Source organism: Bacillus rossius, chromosome 5, assembly GCF_032445375.1.
Source record: "Bacillus rossius redtenbacheri isolate Brsri chromosome 5, Brsri_v3, whole genome shotgun sequence".
In the NCBI taxonomy this organism is placed as follows: domain Eukaryota; kingdom Metazoa; phylum Arthropoda; class Insecta; order Phasmatodea; family Bacillidae; genus Bacillus; species Bacillus rossius.
The window spans coordinates 69,370,674-69,388,284 of NC_086333.1; the positions used below are offsets into that span (position 1 = coordinate 69,370,674).

Here is a 17,611-nt window from a genome sequence, read left to right on the forward strand (position 1 = left end):
TTTTTAATTTGCATTATATTTGTGTACATCATTGGTCTTTTTTAAAAACATCGTGTGAATATGAAACAATATCCTGAGTATCAAACGGTGGGGAGGCTTCCGTTTGGTCAACATTGCGGACGTTGATGAAGGCCAGTGTTTCCTAGTCGTGCTTTTGACTTCTGAACTCCGACCGTGTTATTGCCCAGATACGCTAGATTTTACGTCAGATCAGAGCCTGTGAAGGAGCATAGAAGCACTACGAGAATACGAGAAAACACACTTCACATCCTCAACTTCAGCCGTGTATTTCCCATATATTTGAATTACATGCTCAGCAAAACGGAAGAAGATAACCATACTAAACTCATTTCCAAATATTCGCCAGGGGATAAGTAAGGACATCTCGTTTTTGGCGGTTGGAATTTTTTTGAAAATGAAACTTATAGTGAAGAATGGTACCATTCTATTTGTTGGTTAGGAGGCATTATTCCAACATTAACTTGTTGAACTATATTTCAGGATAACCATTAACAACAGCTTTCGAAAGCCTTTGCGTATTTATACAACCATAGGAATGAGATTTTTGTGCTTAGGTTTAAAATTATAGTTCATATGAATTTAAATAAATAAAATATTTCTAAAGTAGTTCAAAGGTTTACAATTATTCACACATTATCTCGAATAAGGCACTTTGGTATTTATTGGGAAACAACTGCAAATAATATACAAAAACACTTAATACTAATTTGTAACACATAACTTCTTGTATTTTTTGCATCATAGAAATTTAAATAAATTCAAAAAATTACAACACAGATTTTACAACGTTCATGTCACACGAAAAGTTACTTAAATACAGAACGTATTTCATTCTGTTACATGGAAGCAACTAAACTAGGAACAAAAGCATTGACTTTATCTATGACTACATGTGTAGTACTAATTGAACTAAATTTTCTTGTCTATGCGTGTTTCTCTTCACTACAACTAAATTAATTCACTAAGCACTTCAAATTGAAAAAAAAAAAACGCTTGCAAAAGATTTTTGAAGAAAAAAATTCCCTTTACGTTTCCTAAAAACTACAATTGTTTGAAAGAACTCAAAATTAATGTTTAATATAGTTTTGATAGTAAAAATAAATCAAAATTAAAAAGTTTTATCTAATTTAGTAATAATGTTAATAAACAATTTTTCTCTGAAGGAAAACTATACTTTCTAAATAAATAATTTCGTTTGAATATAATTTAACGGTTTCCTGTAAAAATACCATTTATGGAAAATAAATGCTTTTCCGTGATTTTTCCTTTCAATCTACATATTTGTGATAGGTCTTTAAATCACCTCAAATGTGAAGCAAGAAAAGAGGATAATACAATTCTTGACTCAAGTAATGTACAATAAATGCCTTATGATGTTAGGGACATTTTTTATGTAATATAATTTTGGGAAAAAATATTTATGCATTTCAAACAAATAAAGTATGTTTTAAAAAGTAATACAATCACCATAACACCTTTTAAATTAATAATCTTTAAAGTTTATGCGAATAATGTAGAACTAATACCAAAGGAAACACGTTTAACATATGAAAAACAAAAACATACGATAAACGCGGGTTTGCCACGAAGGAATTTTCATTGGGAAATTCCTTGGAAGTTTCCTGGGAAGCTTTTATGGAAATTACTGCGAAATATTTAGCAATCATCTGACCGTCTTAATGGAATGTATTTTGGTATTTGGTTTTGCGCAATATTGACTGGAATGTTTCCCTACAAAGTGAAAATAGTTGATAATAAGATTACTGTTTACTGATGATTCCAGTAATAAAGGATATATATATATATATATATATATATATATATATATATAGCCTTATGAGTGTGTGTTTGAAAACAGATAACAAAAAAATTATGATGTTGAAAATGTAAGGCCTACTTATATGTGAAAAACATAGTAAAACTTATAAAAAAGTAACATAATCACAATTACACGAATATATATTAATTTCAGTATTTGTGAGCGAACTAGAGACATTTTATTTCATAATAAATTTCATAGATGATTGTATATTTGCTCAGCCAGTAGTTCTGTTACAAGCTTTTAGTGAATACTGCACGAAAACATCCATCGAGGCTTAAAGGCATAAATGTTTTCTTCAGTATTAAATTGCACCAGTATTCGTGATTTATAATATGTTGTATGGTAATGATGCTTTAACTTTTTTCAGAGCACTTGTTTGTGAAAAATAAAGGGGGGCTTACTAAACATTTTATGCCACATATTCGACACAAATATCAAATCAAACAAACCAAATTATAAACCATTAAATATACTTATATTTTGGCTGTACATTTCTTAAGCCCACTTACACAATATTATAAAAAAATGTATATAAATTTTGATATTTTTCACTACAGGTTTTGCATTTTAGTTATTTCGACATAATTTTTTTTTTCCTTTCAAAAGTATTGGACCAAAACATGAGAGTATAAAGAGAAAAAGGAAATTGGAGTTTTGTTTGAAATTTGTAAATATTGTACATACTTCCTCTACACCAAAGTTAAGTGTTTAATTTTGACTCGCGATGATTCTGACCGAAAGAAAATATTTTAGTCCTGACTGTGTTTACAGACTGGTTGCGGGCAAACGGTGACAAAGTGGAAGAGCGACCCTCATTTTACACTCCTCACCACCAACCTGCCCCCTCCCCACCCCACCAAGAATAACCAAGTGTCCTTTCATCTTCGTGAGGGAAGCAGCACCTCCTTGGGGTAGGCGCTGAGGATCTGGTTTGCGATCACCGAGAATATCTCGCTCAGCGACTTCACGATCTTGGGCTTCATGTCGTTGAAGATCTCGTTGGAGTTCTCGTTCAGGAACACGTTCGTCACCTCGCCTGCGTGCGAAGAAAGAAGAAGGGCCGGTAAGTGTTAGCCGCCGAAACACGCACTGACTTGTGTTTAAAATACAAGTACCTGCGCCTCGACGGCACAAAACACCATGTCCACTTTTGGGTAAAAAAAAAAAAACTTTACCGCCGTCTAACTTTCTTTCTATTGGCATACAACACTAAGGTCTACGATATTTCAAAAAAATCACATACAGTTGAGTATATAAGAGAGGCTCTATTTAAAATTCTTTAAACTACTCTCTCGAAAAATATGTTTTTTTTTGTGACATAGTGATTTATGCCCCCCGAGTCACGTTAATTTTTATTGGCCTTTTAAACATTTTGTCTAACTTACCATTTTCAGAAATATTTGGACATATTTTTAAGTAACAAAAATTGGTCTTCATATTTCAATATGTCAGAATTTTGAATATATATTGAAACACTCAAAAAATACATAATATAAAACAAAAAAAAAGTTTGCTTTCATACCTACATAAAAAGATTTAAAATTTTAATATATATATATTTATTGTTTTAAAGATGTCAATACTATAAATATGGCGTATTACGTTATTTCTATTTATTTAATTAATTTTTTTAAGTTCTCACTCAAAGGTTAAATTAAATTACAGCAGCACAGCAGCTATCAAAAATTAATATATCCATTACATATTTTCTTATTTTATGTGACGATTGCCAATTTAAAAAAAAACATTAATTATAGAATTTCCCTAACAGGTTTGCTTTATTTCCCCATGAAGTTATGTTTGTAACATTCTAGAGATCATTGTTATTATTTTTTATACTAAAAATCATGCCAAAAATGTACTTTCATTGCAAACGTTCTTTAAGTTCAGTTTGAAACGTGTTTTTTTTCTATAAGCGTTGATATCATTACATGCATATTTAAGCCTGTGTCGTGAAAATGACACTCATCACTCAACTCGGTTATCACAGACAACCGACACAGAATTGGAGAATTATGTCAGTACTTTCATTTGAACAATGACCAGCTTATGTCATCTACAGTAACCTTCAATGCCGGAACATTGCAAATTGCATGGTCTGGTTCTATGTATATTTCATATATTAGCATATTTTCAGCTAGCTGTTAAAATAATATCACAGAAATCTATTTCTTTGAATCATTATTGGCAATAAGATTTATTTTACTCGTGATATCAAAGAGCTTTAGTGCTCAGCTCCAAAATTTGAAATATCTTTTATAGATTAAATACATTTTGAAAAAATATTTTTTTTTAACTTATATCAAAACATACCATTGCAAATGCTACAATGTTTTTAAAATATTGTCGTTTACGTTCATTTTGGAGCATAAATATGATTGGTTTAATTATCTATTGTTCTGAATACTTTTCAGCACGTATACAAAAATGTTGGAAACAGAATCCATTAAGAATTTTAATATGTGCTCAGTGGGTGAAGGTTCTACCCACCACAACTTGCATCGACTAAAAAAACAGCTAAGGTGAAGTAAATAATGTTGGATTAGGTTAAATCGTTACGACAAACTATTAGGCAATGTGATTAATAAGTTTTGTTACAAGATATGACGTGGAATAAATTAGCGTGTGATTTCTTTGCGTAAAATATCCACGAGAGGCAGAAAAATTTCATGAGCTGAAAATAACATCATGCCTCCCTACTGGATTCCCTCATTCTTCCCTCTCCGCTGATTTGAATCAAACAATTGACTGCTAATGGACATTCTTTAGAACCATTTTAAGGAATATATCTTTTTTGGGCAAGGGTCTCTGTAGTGGATGTACATGGCTGAAGTTCCACGAGCTAAATTTTTATTTTTATGCCCAAGCTAAATAATATATTTGTCAATGTCAATCTGTATAGTTACTGTTTATCACGTTCTATGAACATGCGAGTGTTTATGACGACGATGAGACCTGATTGGAGTCGCACCTGTGTTTTCGTACCAGGTGCGTCTCTGCCTGAGGACGGGAGCAGATAGCAGTTCCCGAAACGTCACTTGTTTCTGTTTTTGGAAAACTATTGTGTTTGTTTCGTATTTTCGTTTTGCTGTGTTTTTGTCTCATTTCAACTGTTGTGCTGAATTTTTTTGGGTTCAATATATTTGTGCTGTCATCATTTGTGTTTTTTTTTTTCGTTCTGTTGTCCATTTTTCTTTGTTTTTCTTTGTTTGTTGACCATATTCCTGTTATGGAATATTATGTGGTTTTTATATCCTGTTGACAACAGTAATTTTTTGCTTAATTTGTGTTTTTTGTATTTTGTGTTTTTTGTAGTTTTCTTCTACAGACTACATGTGCTTAGCAATGGCGTACATCCAAAAGCTTACATCAAGTCATGCACTCCCATTGCACAAATCTTTCAAAGATAATACCTGATTGGTTGTTTTGCGAGGGTGGTGACCGTTGATAGCGCCGTGGGAGAGGAAAGTTCTGGCGCACCTGTGGTTCTCAATTGGGGGTGGGGGGGGGGAATTTTGCAGTGGCTTAGGATTGCCAACCGCAGTAGGAAAGTGAGTGGATAACACAAAACTCCAGTCGTTAACTCAGGAAGGAAACTGTCCAATGGCGGAAAATCGCTATTCGACTGGAAATCAAACCCGGCAAGACTCATAGTGAGAAGTCCTATAGGAACCTCTCCACCAAAAGGCCGGTGTGAGTGTAAGTTAATATTAATAATTTATTATGTAAAGTGTTAAATCTTAAACAAAGTAAGCAATTAATTTCAAGTGTATGAATAACATAAATTACATAATGTATAAACTATTATTTTTATTCCAATAATTATTAGGAATAAGATATATAATTCTAAAATTATATATCTATTATTTCTGATATTATTGAAATTGAGGATTTGCGAAGTAAAAATTACGCCTATAAAGGGTGTTTTACTTTTATAATGTTTGATATTTTATAATGTTTACTGTTTTTATTTATGTAGTGGCAAACGATAATAACGTGCATAATAACTTTTATCATAATCTCTGCTTATGTATTTAGTCACAAACAAAAATAATCTTTTGCTTTAGTGAGTGAGAGTATTGGATAAATGTATTTTCTTATTAGTAGAGAAGAATTTAATATTAAATATCATTATAATTGACAGACACGATTTTAAAGTAATGATATCTTAATAATTTATGCAAATCTTAAAACAAAACTATAAAAACCATTCAAAAAAGAATTTGGCACATAAATTGAAAACAGTTATTTTTTAATCATTTCAGACATTTTCATTATGTTAATATTCGTATTTTTGAGAATTTTTCCTTCACTATTCGTTCTCTGCGTACTTAATGATTTGATTCCAAATATATTTTAAACGTGAAAGTATGCAAAAAATAATAATTTATGATAAAATTACTTTGTAAACAGCGTTTGCCTCAGAAATATCATTTATTGTCGATACTTCTCCTACACAAAAGCAAAGTATCAAAATTTTTGACTCGCGTTCATTCCAAATTAGGGGGAAATAATATTCAAATCCTTGCTACAGGTTTGCTGTCGATATCTAATATTTTAAAAACCTCACTCTTGAAAATAAAAATTAAAAACTTTTTTGAACACGTTTTATACTCTTGCTCCCTGGAGGGAAAAGAAAACCATTTCAGGCGAGGAATCCTTTCTCTTCCCGATGTGAGTTACCGAGATTGTTGTCGCCGTCCAACGCGCCGCCGAAGTGGTACCCAATGGACGACGGGATGACGTCCAGTCCGAAGTTCTCTATCATCAGGTACCTGGTCACGTTGAGGCCGGTGTGCTGCAGGTATATGAACCACATGGCCGTGACGTCACCTGGAACACGAGCCCACCTGTTCCTCTGCATTGCGTGGAACCTGATAGATCCCTCTTCCTCAATGAACCTTGGACAGAGGAAAAATTGTGTCAAAATGAAGATGACCCTCATTTTTTTCCTTAATGTTTTGTATTACATGCACATGTATATTTAATATTAAAAAAAATCCATCTGTTCAAAAATTATGAATTCTTTATTTAAGGTACTTTTACCGAAAAGTTATCACGATAAATTTATTACGTTTACCATCAGGATATTTTTACTAAATGTAATTTGTGAGCCGAAGGATGTCAAGAAAATAATCATAATTATAAACACATTCGTGACTATTTACTACCATTGAAAAATTATTTCAGTATGTTAAGAAAAGTCGAGACGAAACATTAAATACAAGAGCTCTAAGCTGTAAACATTTTTTTTTATACTTTTACAAGGAAAGTGCCATATAAACTCAGTTGCCAAAGATATAACTTGTAAAACTTCAAGGCAGAGCTTTGTAAAATTACAATTGGTAAAAAGCTTGCAGTTTTACAAGTGATGTCGTTGGCAACTTAGTATCCAACAATTTTCCATGTAAAAGTACAAAAATTGTTTATAGTGTATTTATATGAATTTAAGGGTAATGCTATAATATAAAAATTATGATTATAAAATTAAATAACTAACACAATGTGTGCAATCAAAGTCTTAATATATTTTTTAACCTCTATAATTAACGTGGTTGAAAACAAATTTGAAAAGTTTCATCTTTACGGAGGGTAAAATAAATTCTGACAATATATTTTCATGCTTGATGAAATTAAAAATTAAAAAATTAAAATATGATATCAGCCACTTCTATTTAAAAACCTTGGCCTCCACAGGGCTCATTATTTGTCCGAATGACCACTTCTCCGAAATCCTTTTAGACGAAGGACCACTTTTCGGAATAACCACATCTCCAAACTCCTCTTAGTCGATGGAATTTTCCGAATTACCACTTCTCTGAAGTTCTTTTAGTCGAAGGACCACTTGTCCGAAACAACCACTTCCCCGAGCGGACCATCTCTTCGCAACTTGAGTGGCAGGCGGAGTCCCCCACCCGCACGACCTTGCCCCGTCCCTCCGCCTCCCTGACAACCAGTACCAACGCGACAGGCAGGCAGGCCCGCCAATCAGCGCTGGATGTGCTCTCGCGCCGGGAGGGAGGACAAACAAAACTAGAGCCGCTCCATCTTCTCATGTTCTGTCTTTTTCTGGCCCAGCGGGGCTCTAATAAAAAAGAACATAGGAGCCCGACTATATCCAGTAGTGTTTTGGCCCAGCGGGGTTCTAAAATAATAAATTTTATATTTAAGTATAGGCTGGCTGGCAGCCTGGTGGGAAACGACGAAAGTCGCCTCCGAAACAACCAGTGCCACCAAACGAAATTCGGGCAGCAAATGTCCAAGTTCCCGCTTTTTTGCTTAGTAGCTTATTTCTACTCTGTCCAACTCTTCTTCCGGAACCAACCTGCTTGTCCTTAATGCATGAAATTTTTTGCATCCCGCAAGTAAACTGCCTAGGGTTTTCCCTGTGTCGGTCCAGGTTTTACCTGGGCCCAACTTAATCTAGTTTTTAGTCTTGTATAGTCAGTGTGTGGAGTTACCAAAGCTGGCCAGTACCCTCCTAGCACAAGATGCATGCGACCTCTCCTGCATGGCTTAAACCCCTCATGATTAGAGCGTATGGGCTTCGGCCTTAGACCCACTTAGAGTCTCTCCCTAACCCAGACCTCTCCCAAATACACTTAGGTTTTGACGTGACAACGTCTAATAAATCGATGAACGCCTGCTGCACGCACGAAAAAGTGACCCGTTACGTACATTGTCCCGTTGCGCTGTGTCTCGTTACGCTCATTGTACGCTTGCGCCGCATCTATCTCTCTTCCACTCGATTGGAACAACCATCGATTTGACTTTTTCGAGGCACATTAAACTTGAAACACTCCCATTCGTTTCCTACTTCTCCTATCATCGTCCTATCCTTAACAGAATAACACAGATTGGAAGAAATTAAATAGCAAACATGTATAAAAGTTATATTTAAAATAATCTCTTCGTTAAAGTAATAAACTTATTTGAATTATTGAGTGCAAATAAAAGTAAATTTATAAATTAAATTGTAGATTTCATTTCACTCCTTCTTTGTAACCATACAAAAAAGTGATTATTCAATAAAAATGATTCAGTTTTATTCATAAAAGTATGCAATCATTTCATCAAGGTTTGGTTATGACGTTGTCACGTTAAACTATCGTCCGTAAACCGACTTTACAGACAACCAATTTTTTTTTTTTAGTTAGGTCGGGAAAAGATAAAAAAAGAACGTACTCATGTTGACGGAGAAGCTGCCCGAGCTGTAGACGGGGAACTCCATCACGCGGCCCTCCGAGGAGTACTCGCCGCGGAAGTCCAGGAGAGGGATCTTGCTGGTCACCTCCATCTTGTGGTCCTCGATGCTGGACCTGCGGCGCGAAACATTCAAGCTTCGTCATCTCAGTTTTGAATGTTTCACCTGCCAACGAAACATTTCATTTTTGTTGCTTTTGTTCATCGGGCTGCGCTTCGGCCCCCCAACATGGAGAAGGGCATCTCTTTCTCGGTGCGCAAGTGAATCCCAAAAGTGGGCGCGAACCCAAAGCGCAGTTCGTGCCGTGACTAGAGACCGGAAAAATTCGCGGGTTCAACCACCATCCTCTACACACTCGGGAAAATGCCACCTGTACATTGGCCGCTGACTTGTGAGTCGTCTCGACTGGATGGCCTGTGATTCGACACTTCTATGAGTGAGGGTCTCTAATTGGCCCTCAGTCCTCCAGATTAACAGTGGACCAATGGCAGAAGCAGCACCTAGGTATAATTATTTGAATTTTAGCATAACACGAAATTAATTCGCGAATTTTTCAGGTCTCTATACGTGACACATCCAACACGCAACGTGTTTATATCAAAAAATCCAAACCTAGAATAAGATCTGGCGTGAGTCCACGCAGCACCACAAATTTCCGATTCCAGGAAAATACTTGGATTTTAAAGTGAATAATCGCGGATTCACGGGCGCGCATAACGCCGCCGTCAGCGACACACGCATTACACTCGCAAAACTTTCAAACAACAAGCTTGCAAGTGCAGAACATACTTGAAATATTAAAAAAAAAAATAATTCTTTTTATGTGGCACGTTGTCAAATAAAATGGGCTTTTCCAAAGACGGCTGGTAAATATAATTTCTCTGGCATAAGTGAAACAATTTTATTTTGTGATTGCTTTAAATTGTAGTCAGTTTAAGTTAAATATCAAATATTTCTCGAATTTAACAAAAAAATGGCCTATCAATGAAAATTCGACACACGTAGGAATTCACTTGAAAAGTTCAATACATTTTACTGAAAGGAACTGCACAATTTAATGATCTTATATATTAAAAAAAGATTGAATAGTGATAAAAAATGTTAATATATTTTTTTTGAAAAAAGTTTGTTTATTTCAAAGAAAAAATATATGAATACAACGTGTTTAAAATTTAAAAAAAAAAACTTTTAATATTTTTATTTTATTGCCACAAAGGATATGAAATGTAAATGAAGACTGAAAAATTACAATAACATAAATTAGAAGAACATTTTTTTTATCAAAAAGTAACAAGTACTCAACACCTTTCTACATTAATAAAAGTCGTATTTTTAGCGTTCTAGAGAGGTTAAAGGATTTTTTAAAGGATTCATTCGATTATAGAATTGAACTAAAAAAAAAAAATGCTTACCTCTGTACTGCTTCCACTATCAGAACACAGTTTATTGGGAAAACTCTTGGCCAATGAAGAACCATCGACCAAAGTAGTTTCGAAGCACTGGTCAGAAAGTTGAGTACGTCTCGCCAGTCGGCAACCAATGAACAGGTGACATTTACCCGCGTATGCATAGGATTGTGGAGTATATCCTACAATGATAGATATTGCAGTAAATTCACGGACTTTTCAAACTAAGTATTCACCTGAAACAATCGAGTATCTTCGAAGAAAGCACGCCGTATTTCAAATTCGGAATTGTGTGTTTTTGGTTTAAACAAAGTAGACGCACGCGAGGAAAAAACACGTGTATGTTTTTGAATGCAATTTTAACTGTTCTCTAAAGATTTTTTTTCTCTCATACGCAAGAATATACTTGTGGGTCAACGTTCAACGAAAAAAAAAATAACTTTTGGACACGTAACTCTTCTATGATAAGGATAAATTTACAAAGATACTTAGGAGAATTTGAAACCAGTGTTCTTTGTTGATTTAAGGTGAAATGCGTTCACGTGTATTTTTAAAGAACCTAATTAAACGTTGTGATTTTAATTTTTATAGAAAACTAGGTCGTGTGAACCGGGCTTTGAGAGTGAGTTTCAGATTATTTCGGTTATATCACATTAATATGTTCAAGTAGATTACATTTTCACACATTTCAGTCCTTTCCTTTGATATATTTCGTTACAATTCATGCATTTAATCATTCAAATTCGTTTATATTAAAGTACACTTATTTCGTTATATCGTTCTTTTGATGCTTTTTCATGTAATTTTACTTCATTTTATTTATTTAATTACACTTGGGTACAAATAATTCAATTTGTATTGTATTAAGTGATTTTATTTGTTATATAGGTTTCCGACTGTTTTCGGTATATGTGGATTTATTTCATTCTCATTTGTATCATCTTTGAAAGATTTGTGCAATGGGAGTGCATGACTTGATGTAAGTTTTTGGTCATACGCCATTGCTAAAAACTTTTTCTGTTGAAGAAAAACTAAAAAAATAAAAATAAAGAAATATATAAATAAAACCTAAAAAAAAGACAAAAACACAAAATTAAGCAAAAAATTGCTGTTGTCAACAAGGATATAAACACCACAAAATATTCCGTGACAGGAATATGGTCAACAAAACAAAGAAAAACAAAGAAAAATGTACTAAGAGAACGAAAAAAACCCACAAATGATGACGACACAGAAATATTGAACCCGAAAAATTCAGCACAACGGTTGAAACGAAACAAAACACGACAAAACGAAAAGACGAAACAAACAATAGTTTTCCAAAACAGAATAGAACGATAAAAAAAAACACAAATGATGACAGCACAAAAATATTGAACCCAAAATAATTCAGCACAACAGTTGAGACGAGACAAAAAACACGACAAAACGAAAAAGACGAAACAAACACAATAGTTTTTCTGTTTTGGTAAAACTATTGTGTTCGTTTCGTCTTTTTCGTTTTGTCGTGTTTTTTGTCTCGTCTCAACTGTTGTGCTGAATTCTTTTGGGTTCAATATTTTTGCGCTGTCATCATTTGTGTTTTTTTTTATCGTTCTTTTCTGTTTTGGAAAACTATTGTGTTGTTTCGTCTTTTCGTTTTGTCGTGTTTTGTATCGTTTTAACCGTTGTGCTGAATTTTTTGGGTTCAATATTTCTGTGTCGTCATCATTTGTGGGTTTTTTTCGTTCTCTTAGTACATTTTTCTTTTTCTTTGTTTTTCTTTTTTTGTTGACCATATTCCTGTCACGGAATATTTTGTGGTGTTTATATCCTTGTTGACAACATAAATTTTTTGCTTAATTTTGTGTTTTTTTGTCTTTTTATGGGTTTTATTTATATATTTCTTTATCTTTATTTTTTAGTTTTTCTTCAACAGAAAAAGTTTTTAGCAATGGCGTATGTCCAAAAACTTACATCAACTCATTTGTATCGTTTAAGATTATTTCGGTTATTTCACATTGATATGTTCAAGTAGATTACATTTCCACACATTTCAGTCCTTTCCTTTGATTTATTTCGCTTCATATTCAACCATTTAAACATTTAAATTCTTTTCTAATAAAGTACACTTGTTTCGTTATATGAATGTGTTCTTTTGATGTTTTTTGATGGGGGGTGGGGGAGGGGCGGGGAGCTCACTTGACGGAGAGGATGTTCATGGCGCTCAGGCCGAACAGGTTGACGTTCTTCAGGAGCAGCTTGAGGCTGACGTTGTCCTTGCCCAGGTCGAACTCCAGCAGCGGGATGTAGAGCGGGTCCAGAGGCGGTACGTCCAGCTCCTTGGAACCTGCCGGCAACACAGCATGCGTACCGTCCAGCAGTGGCGCCCAAAGTATTCCTTTTTAATTGTATGCTATAGGGACACCTGTATTTCGCGAATAAATTTCCGTGTCAAAGGTATTTCACAAAATACTGTAGCTTTTGCTAAGATTCGTGACAAATTGTGAGGTTGCAGCAGTACGGTGACCACATTCTCATCGGCCCCGTCAAGAGCGGGACGACACCTCTCCCCGACCTCAGCCAATAACCACAGGAGAAAAGCTACAGTATTTTGTGAAATACCTTGACACTAAATGTATTCGCGAAATACAGGTGTCCCTATGGTATGCATTCCATGCTTTTCCAAAAAAAAATATTCCATAAATGTAGCCTGATTTTTTAAATTAATATATCAATATTATCTTTGAAAGATTTGTGCAACGGGAGTGCATGACTTGATGTAAGCTTTTGGACATACGCCATTGCTAAGAACAAGTATGTCTGTAGAATAAAACTAAAAAAAATACCCAAAAGACAAAAAACACAAATTAAGCAAAAATTTGCTGTTGTCAACAGGATATAAATACCACATAATATTCCATAACAGGAATATGGTCAACAAACAAAGAAAAACAAAGAAAAATGAACTAAGAGAACTAAAAAAAACCAAAATGATGACAGCACAAAAATATTGAACCCAAAAAAATTCAGTACTACAGTTCAAACGAGACAAAAACACGACAAAACGAAAAGACGAAACAAACACAATAGTTTTCCAAAACAGAAGAGAACGAAAAAAAACCCACAAATGATGACATCACAAAAATATTGAACCCAAAATAATTCAACACAACCACTGAAACGAGACAAAAACACGACAAAACGAAATGACGAAACAAACACAATAGTTTTCCAAAACAGATATCAAATATAAAATTAATAAAACATTCGTGTTTCAAGTAGTATCTTGGCTTCTGGGTCGTAACCGTGTCCTTGGCGAATAATTTCACCGACGTTTCGGTCGACATTGCAGTTGCCATCATCAGGGAGCTGTTACCTACTGTAGGTAAATTCTCCCTGGTGATGGCGACTGCAATGTCGACCGAAACGTCGGTGAATTATTTGCCAAGGACACGGCTAGGTAACTGCTCCCTGATGATGGCAACTGCAATGTCTACCGAAACGTCATTGAAATACTCGCCAAGGACACGGCTACAACCCAGAAGCCAAGCTACTTCGGACAATGGCCGTGAAAGCCTGCGAACATTATTATACGTTTTTCAAATTAAGTTTAACAGTACCGAAAATTTTTAATAACGAAAAGAAATGAAATTTATCTTGTAGGATATATGATTATTTAGTACATAATCTGGAGCAGAAAGTGGCTTTTGTGTATAACACAGATAAGAGGGCTTGATAAACAACAGGTATGTTCTAGATATTTTATATTCCAAACAATATAAATATTTTCTGTTATAGAAAATAATTATTTTCGTGATAACTTTTTGTATAAAGAACTCAATTCGAAATACTAATCCGGTGAAATTTTCCCGGAAATAATTTATGAACTGAAACCTATCTTAGTACATATTTTGGCCTTATGAAATTTTCAATGTACAACTGTTTATTGAAATTTCCTTTTGGCTTATTTTGTAATTAATTTGGTGTAGGTAATGTACGTACTGGTACTATATAGCAACGCTGATCGTTATTTTGCATTAAATTATGATTTAAACCTAACCAACTCAGCGATGTGTTGCTCACTCACCTGTGGCCAAACGCCTGAGCAACGTGTTTATGGATTCCTTGAGGCACATGTTTAAGGCTGGATCTTTCTTGTGGCATATCTTCAGGTAGGAAGCTGAAACAAATTTTTGAAGACACATTTAAAAATCCAAAAATAAAAATTCATGTTTGAGAAAAACGAGTAATATATTGCTAGGAAATAATTTAACCATTGTACAAAAATTATTCGTAAAGCATGGTAATATATTATTAAATTTAAATATTACATGGATTTTTTTAAAAGAACAATTGCAGATCAGTTTGTTTTCGATTTGGGAAAGTGAAATTTTGCTAATTTTGTTTCAATATTTTCTTTATCTACATTTGTATGTTATGTTTTAATAGTATGTAGCCCTTTTTAAGTAATATAAAATAGGCTTTTCTATTATTGTTATCATTTAGAAAATTTAGCAAGAATGAAAAAAGGTCTCTACAAAAAAATTAAAAAAGATATCGACAAGTGTTAAGAAATATTTGCTTTCATTCTATTCATAACTAATTATATTAAGATTTGAATAAATACGCCTATTGCTACTCACAAAAATGGTAAAGAGTTTTGTAACCGTTGTTCTTAATCCACACTCACCCTAATAAAAATATTTACAAAATACACATGCGCTACATAAGTTTAGAAATTAATACTAGTCCAGAAAAAAAGGGCATCCTTTAGTATCTTAGTATCTTAATGAGGGTTATCGACTAGTCAGTGCTTATAAACAAATGTCAGCACAGTTCATGGATATACTTGAAAGCTATTTAATACAGAAAATATTCAGGAATACCTTATAAACTCAATAAGCTAGATATAATGATATATTGACGCATTGAATATGTTAAATCTTTCTGTCCGGACGTTTAAACCATGTGGTGAAACTGCAACGTTTTTGGACAGCCCTTTCTAAACCAGGCAATCGTGTAAGCAAAAACTAGAAAAGCTTTGAAAAAAAAAAAACAGAAGTTGGAACGTAGGCAAACAAATTTCTCAGAACATGAAGCCAATTAAGAACATGCCATTCGTTGCTGTCCTGTCAGTCTGTGACATGCTTCACAAACCCCGCAGGGAAACTTTAACGACAAGTTGATTGTGTGTTGAATATTTTGTACGGTTGGCTAACTTGTCGCTCATTTCTTAAATGCCACAAATGCTCGTTCAAACGGACTTAACCTAATTATTATCCAAGCAGGAATTTTATTGTTTGTTAGATGTGTCAAAAAATTTTGAAATTATATAAAATTTTAAGATAAAAAGCACTTAATAATTTTTTTTTCTTATCCACTACCTCAAACATGTATTGATACAAGTATAGATTTATATGTTTTCATGCTTTTATTTCATGTATAAATTACGAAAGTAAACCGTGGCCAATTGAATCGTTTTATGTGATATGTTTTAGTAAACTACGGACTCTCACAAAAAATTTTCATGCATGAATTTCTTATATGTTATATTATATTATATATGTTATACGTTTAACTAAGTGCATTTTAAAATGTCTTGTTTAATTATATTTCATCATTTGGAGTAAAAGTATTGTAGAAAAAAATGTTTGTGTATGAAGATAACTTTATGAGCCACCATTGAGTTTTTCTTATTATTCCGGTCATAACAACTATAAATGCATGTTCCATTATTATAAGCAGCCTATACAAATCTTTGCCTTATTATTGACTTTATGCTACTCCTTAGGGTGGCAAAACAGTTCAGGCATTCACTTTCCACTTTGCCCTGTAATATACCGCCACTAAAAATGTCTCACTTAAAAATTTTAATATTTAAATAATTAATTCGTTAGACCAAATAATAGAGTGTCGGCCAATTATAATGTAATTAAGGCTCATTCTCAAACGCCATATTAATTTATTTTCTTTTAATTTTTCGCCACTACTATTAATTAAGTTTTAATTTTGAAATTCAATAACGATACCTCTATATTGCATTGGTTGTTGTCGCGATTAATTTTAAATAAATTCATTTAGTGAATACAGCGGGTGTTAATTGTCGTGCAAGTAATAAAAGTTTGGAACACTTATACGACTTTTTACATCCATTGTATTAAACTAATTGGTAACAGAAGAAATGCTGTTGAAGTGTCGTATCAGAATTTCAGAAAGAATCTTTTAAATTGTATAAACGATAATAAAGTAAAGAATTTAAAAAAAACATGACAAGTGAGACCTGGCCTCAAAGCTATCATGACTGGTCATCGTGTAAAAATAGTCTGAAATCACGTAGAGAACTCAAAAACGCAGACAGGTACCATCATCACCCAGACCACAAATTTAAGTCATATCCACCCTAATCAATAGAGCACAGAATATCTGTGACGAATCTAGTATATAACGTGAACTGCAACTTGTCGAGAAACGCCTGATTCCCAGTAGTAACTCTGAGACAGAGAATCCCAAATTATGAATAGCAATTAAATAACTTCTTACACTGAAAGCTGGAACCACAATGAACATTTTTCAGCAATAACATACGAGGTGTGAACGTAAAAATATGGTGAATATTTTATTACGAAAAAAGTAATAAGATTTTATCACATTTGAATTATCCTCTTTAAAAATAATATCCTTAGCTGGCGATTGGCACTCATCCGAATGAGGATTCCATGATTGGGAGCATTTCTGGAAGGTTTCTCGGAGGGCCTTCAGCTGCTCGTTCGTGGCACTCTCAATGTCGGGAATGGCGTCTAAACGTTTTAATTTCAGCACGACCCATTTCTTCTGGTCTCTCTTTCGCAAACAAAACTTAATGTTAACGAGTGGTTCGAAACATGTTCGGATACACGGAGATTTCGTGCATCCATTTAGTTGCAAGTCAGAATGCAAATCTTCACACTCTCGCAGTGTGTTCATGATTGTACCGCAGTTATTTGGACACGCCCCTCTACGACCATTACCCAACGATGCTCAAATGAGAGAAGTAAGTGAATAAGGTAGTTCCAATTAACAAGGATAAGAGTTTTCTCACTGAGAAATCCGCCAATGGGAATTTGGGTTGTTGGGCTCACCTATGACTTCGAATTCTACACTGAGGCCAGACAAATCCGCCAAATTTCCGGGTCTCCG

At 33.9% G+C, this 17,611-nt stretch overlaps 1 protein-coding gene across 1 annotated transcript in view; it reads right to left on the reverse strand.

The window, feature by feature from the left end:
* Positions 1-919: 919 nt before the first annotated feature.
* Positions 920-17,611, reverse strand: part of LOC134531971 (protein takeout-like) — a 60,994-nt gene continuing 44,302 nt past the window's right edge. Inside the window, exons 2-6 of the mRNA XM_063368075.1 lie at positions 14,523-14,615; positions 12,635-12,782; positions 9,029-9,162; positions 6,527-6,676; positions 920-2,879 (exon numbers count right to left, since the gene is read on the reverse strand). Of these exons, the coding sequence (XP_063224145.1) occupies positions 2,722-2,879; positions 6,527-6,676; positions 9,029-9,162; positions 12,635-12,782; positions 14,523-14,615 (683 nt within the window). The 3' untranslated portion in view covers positions 920-2,721. The remainder of the gene's footprint in view (positions 2,880-6,526; positions 6,677-9,028; positions 9,163-12,634; positions 12,783-14,522; positions 14,616-17,611) is intronic.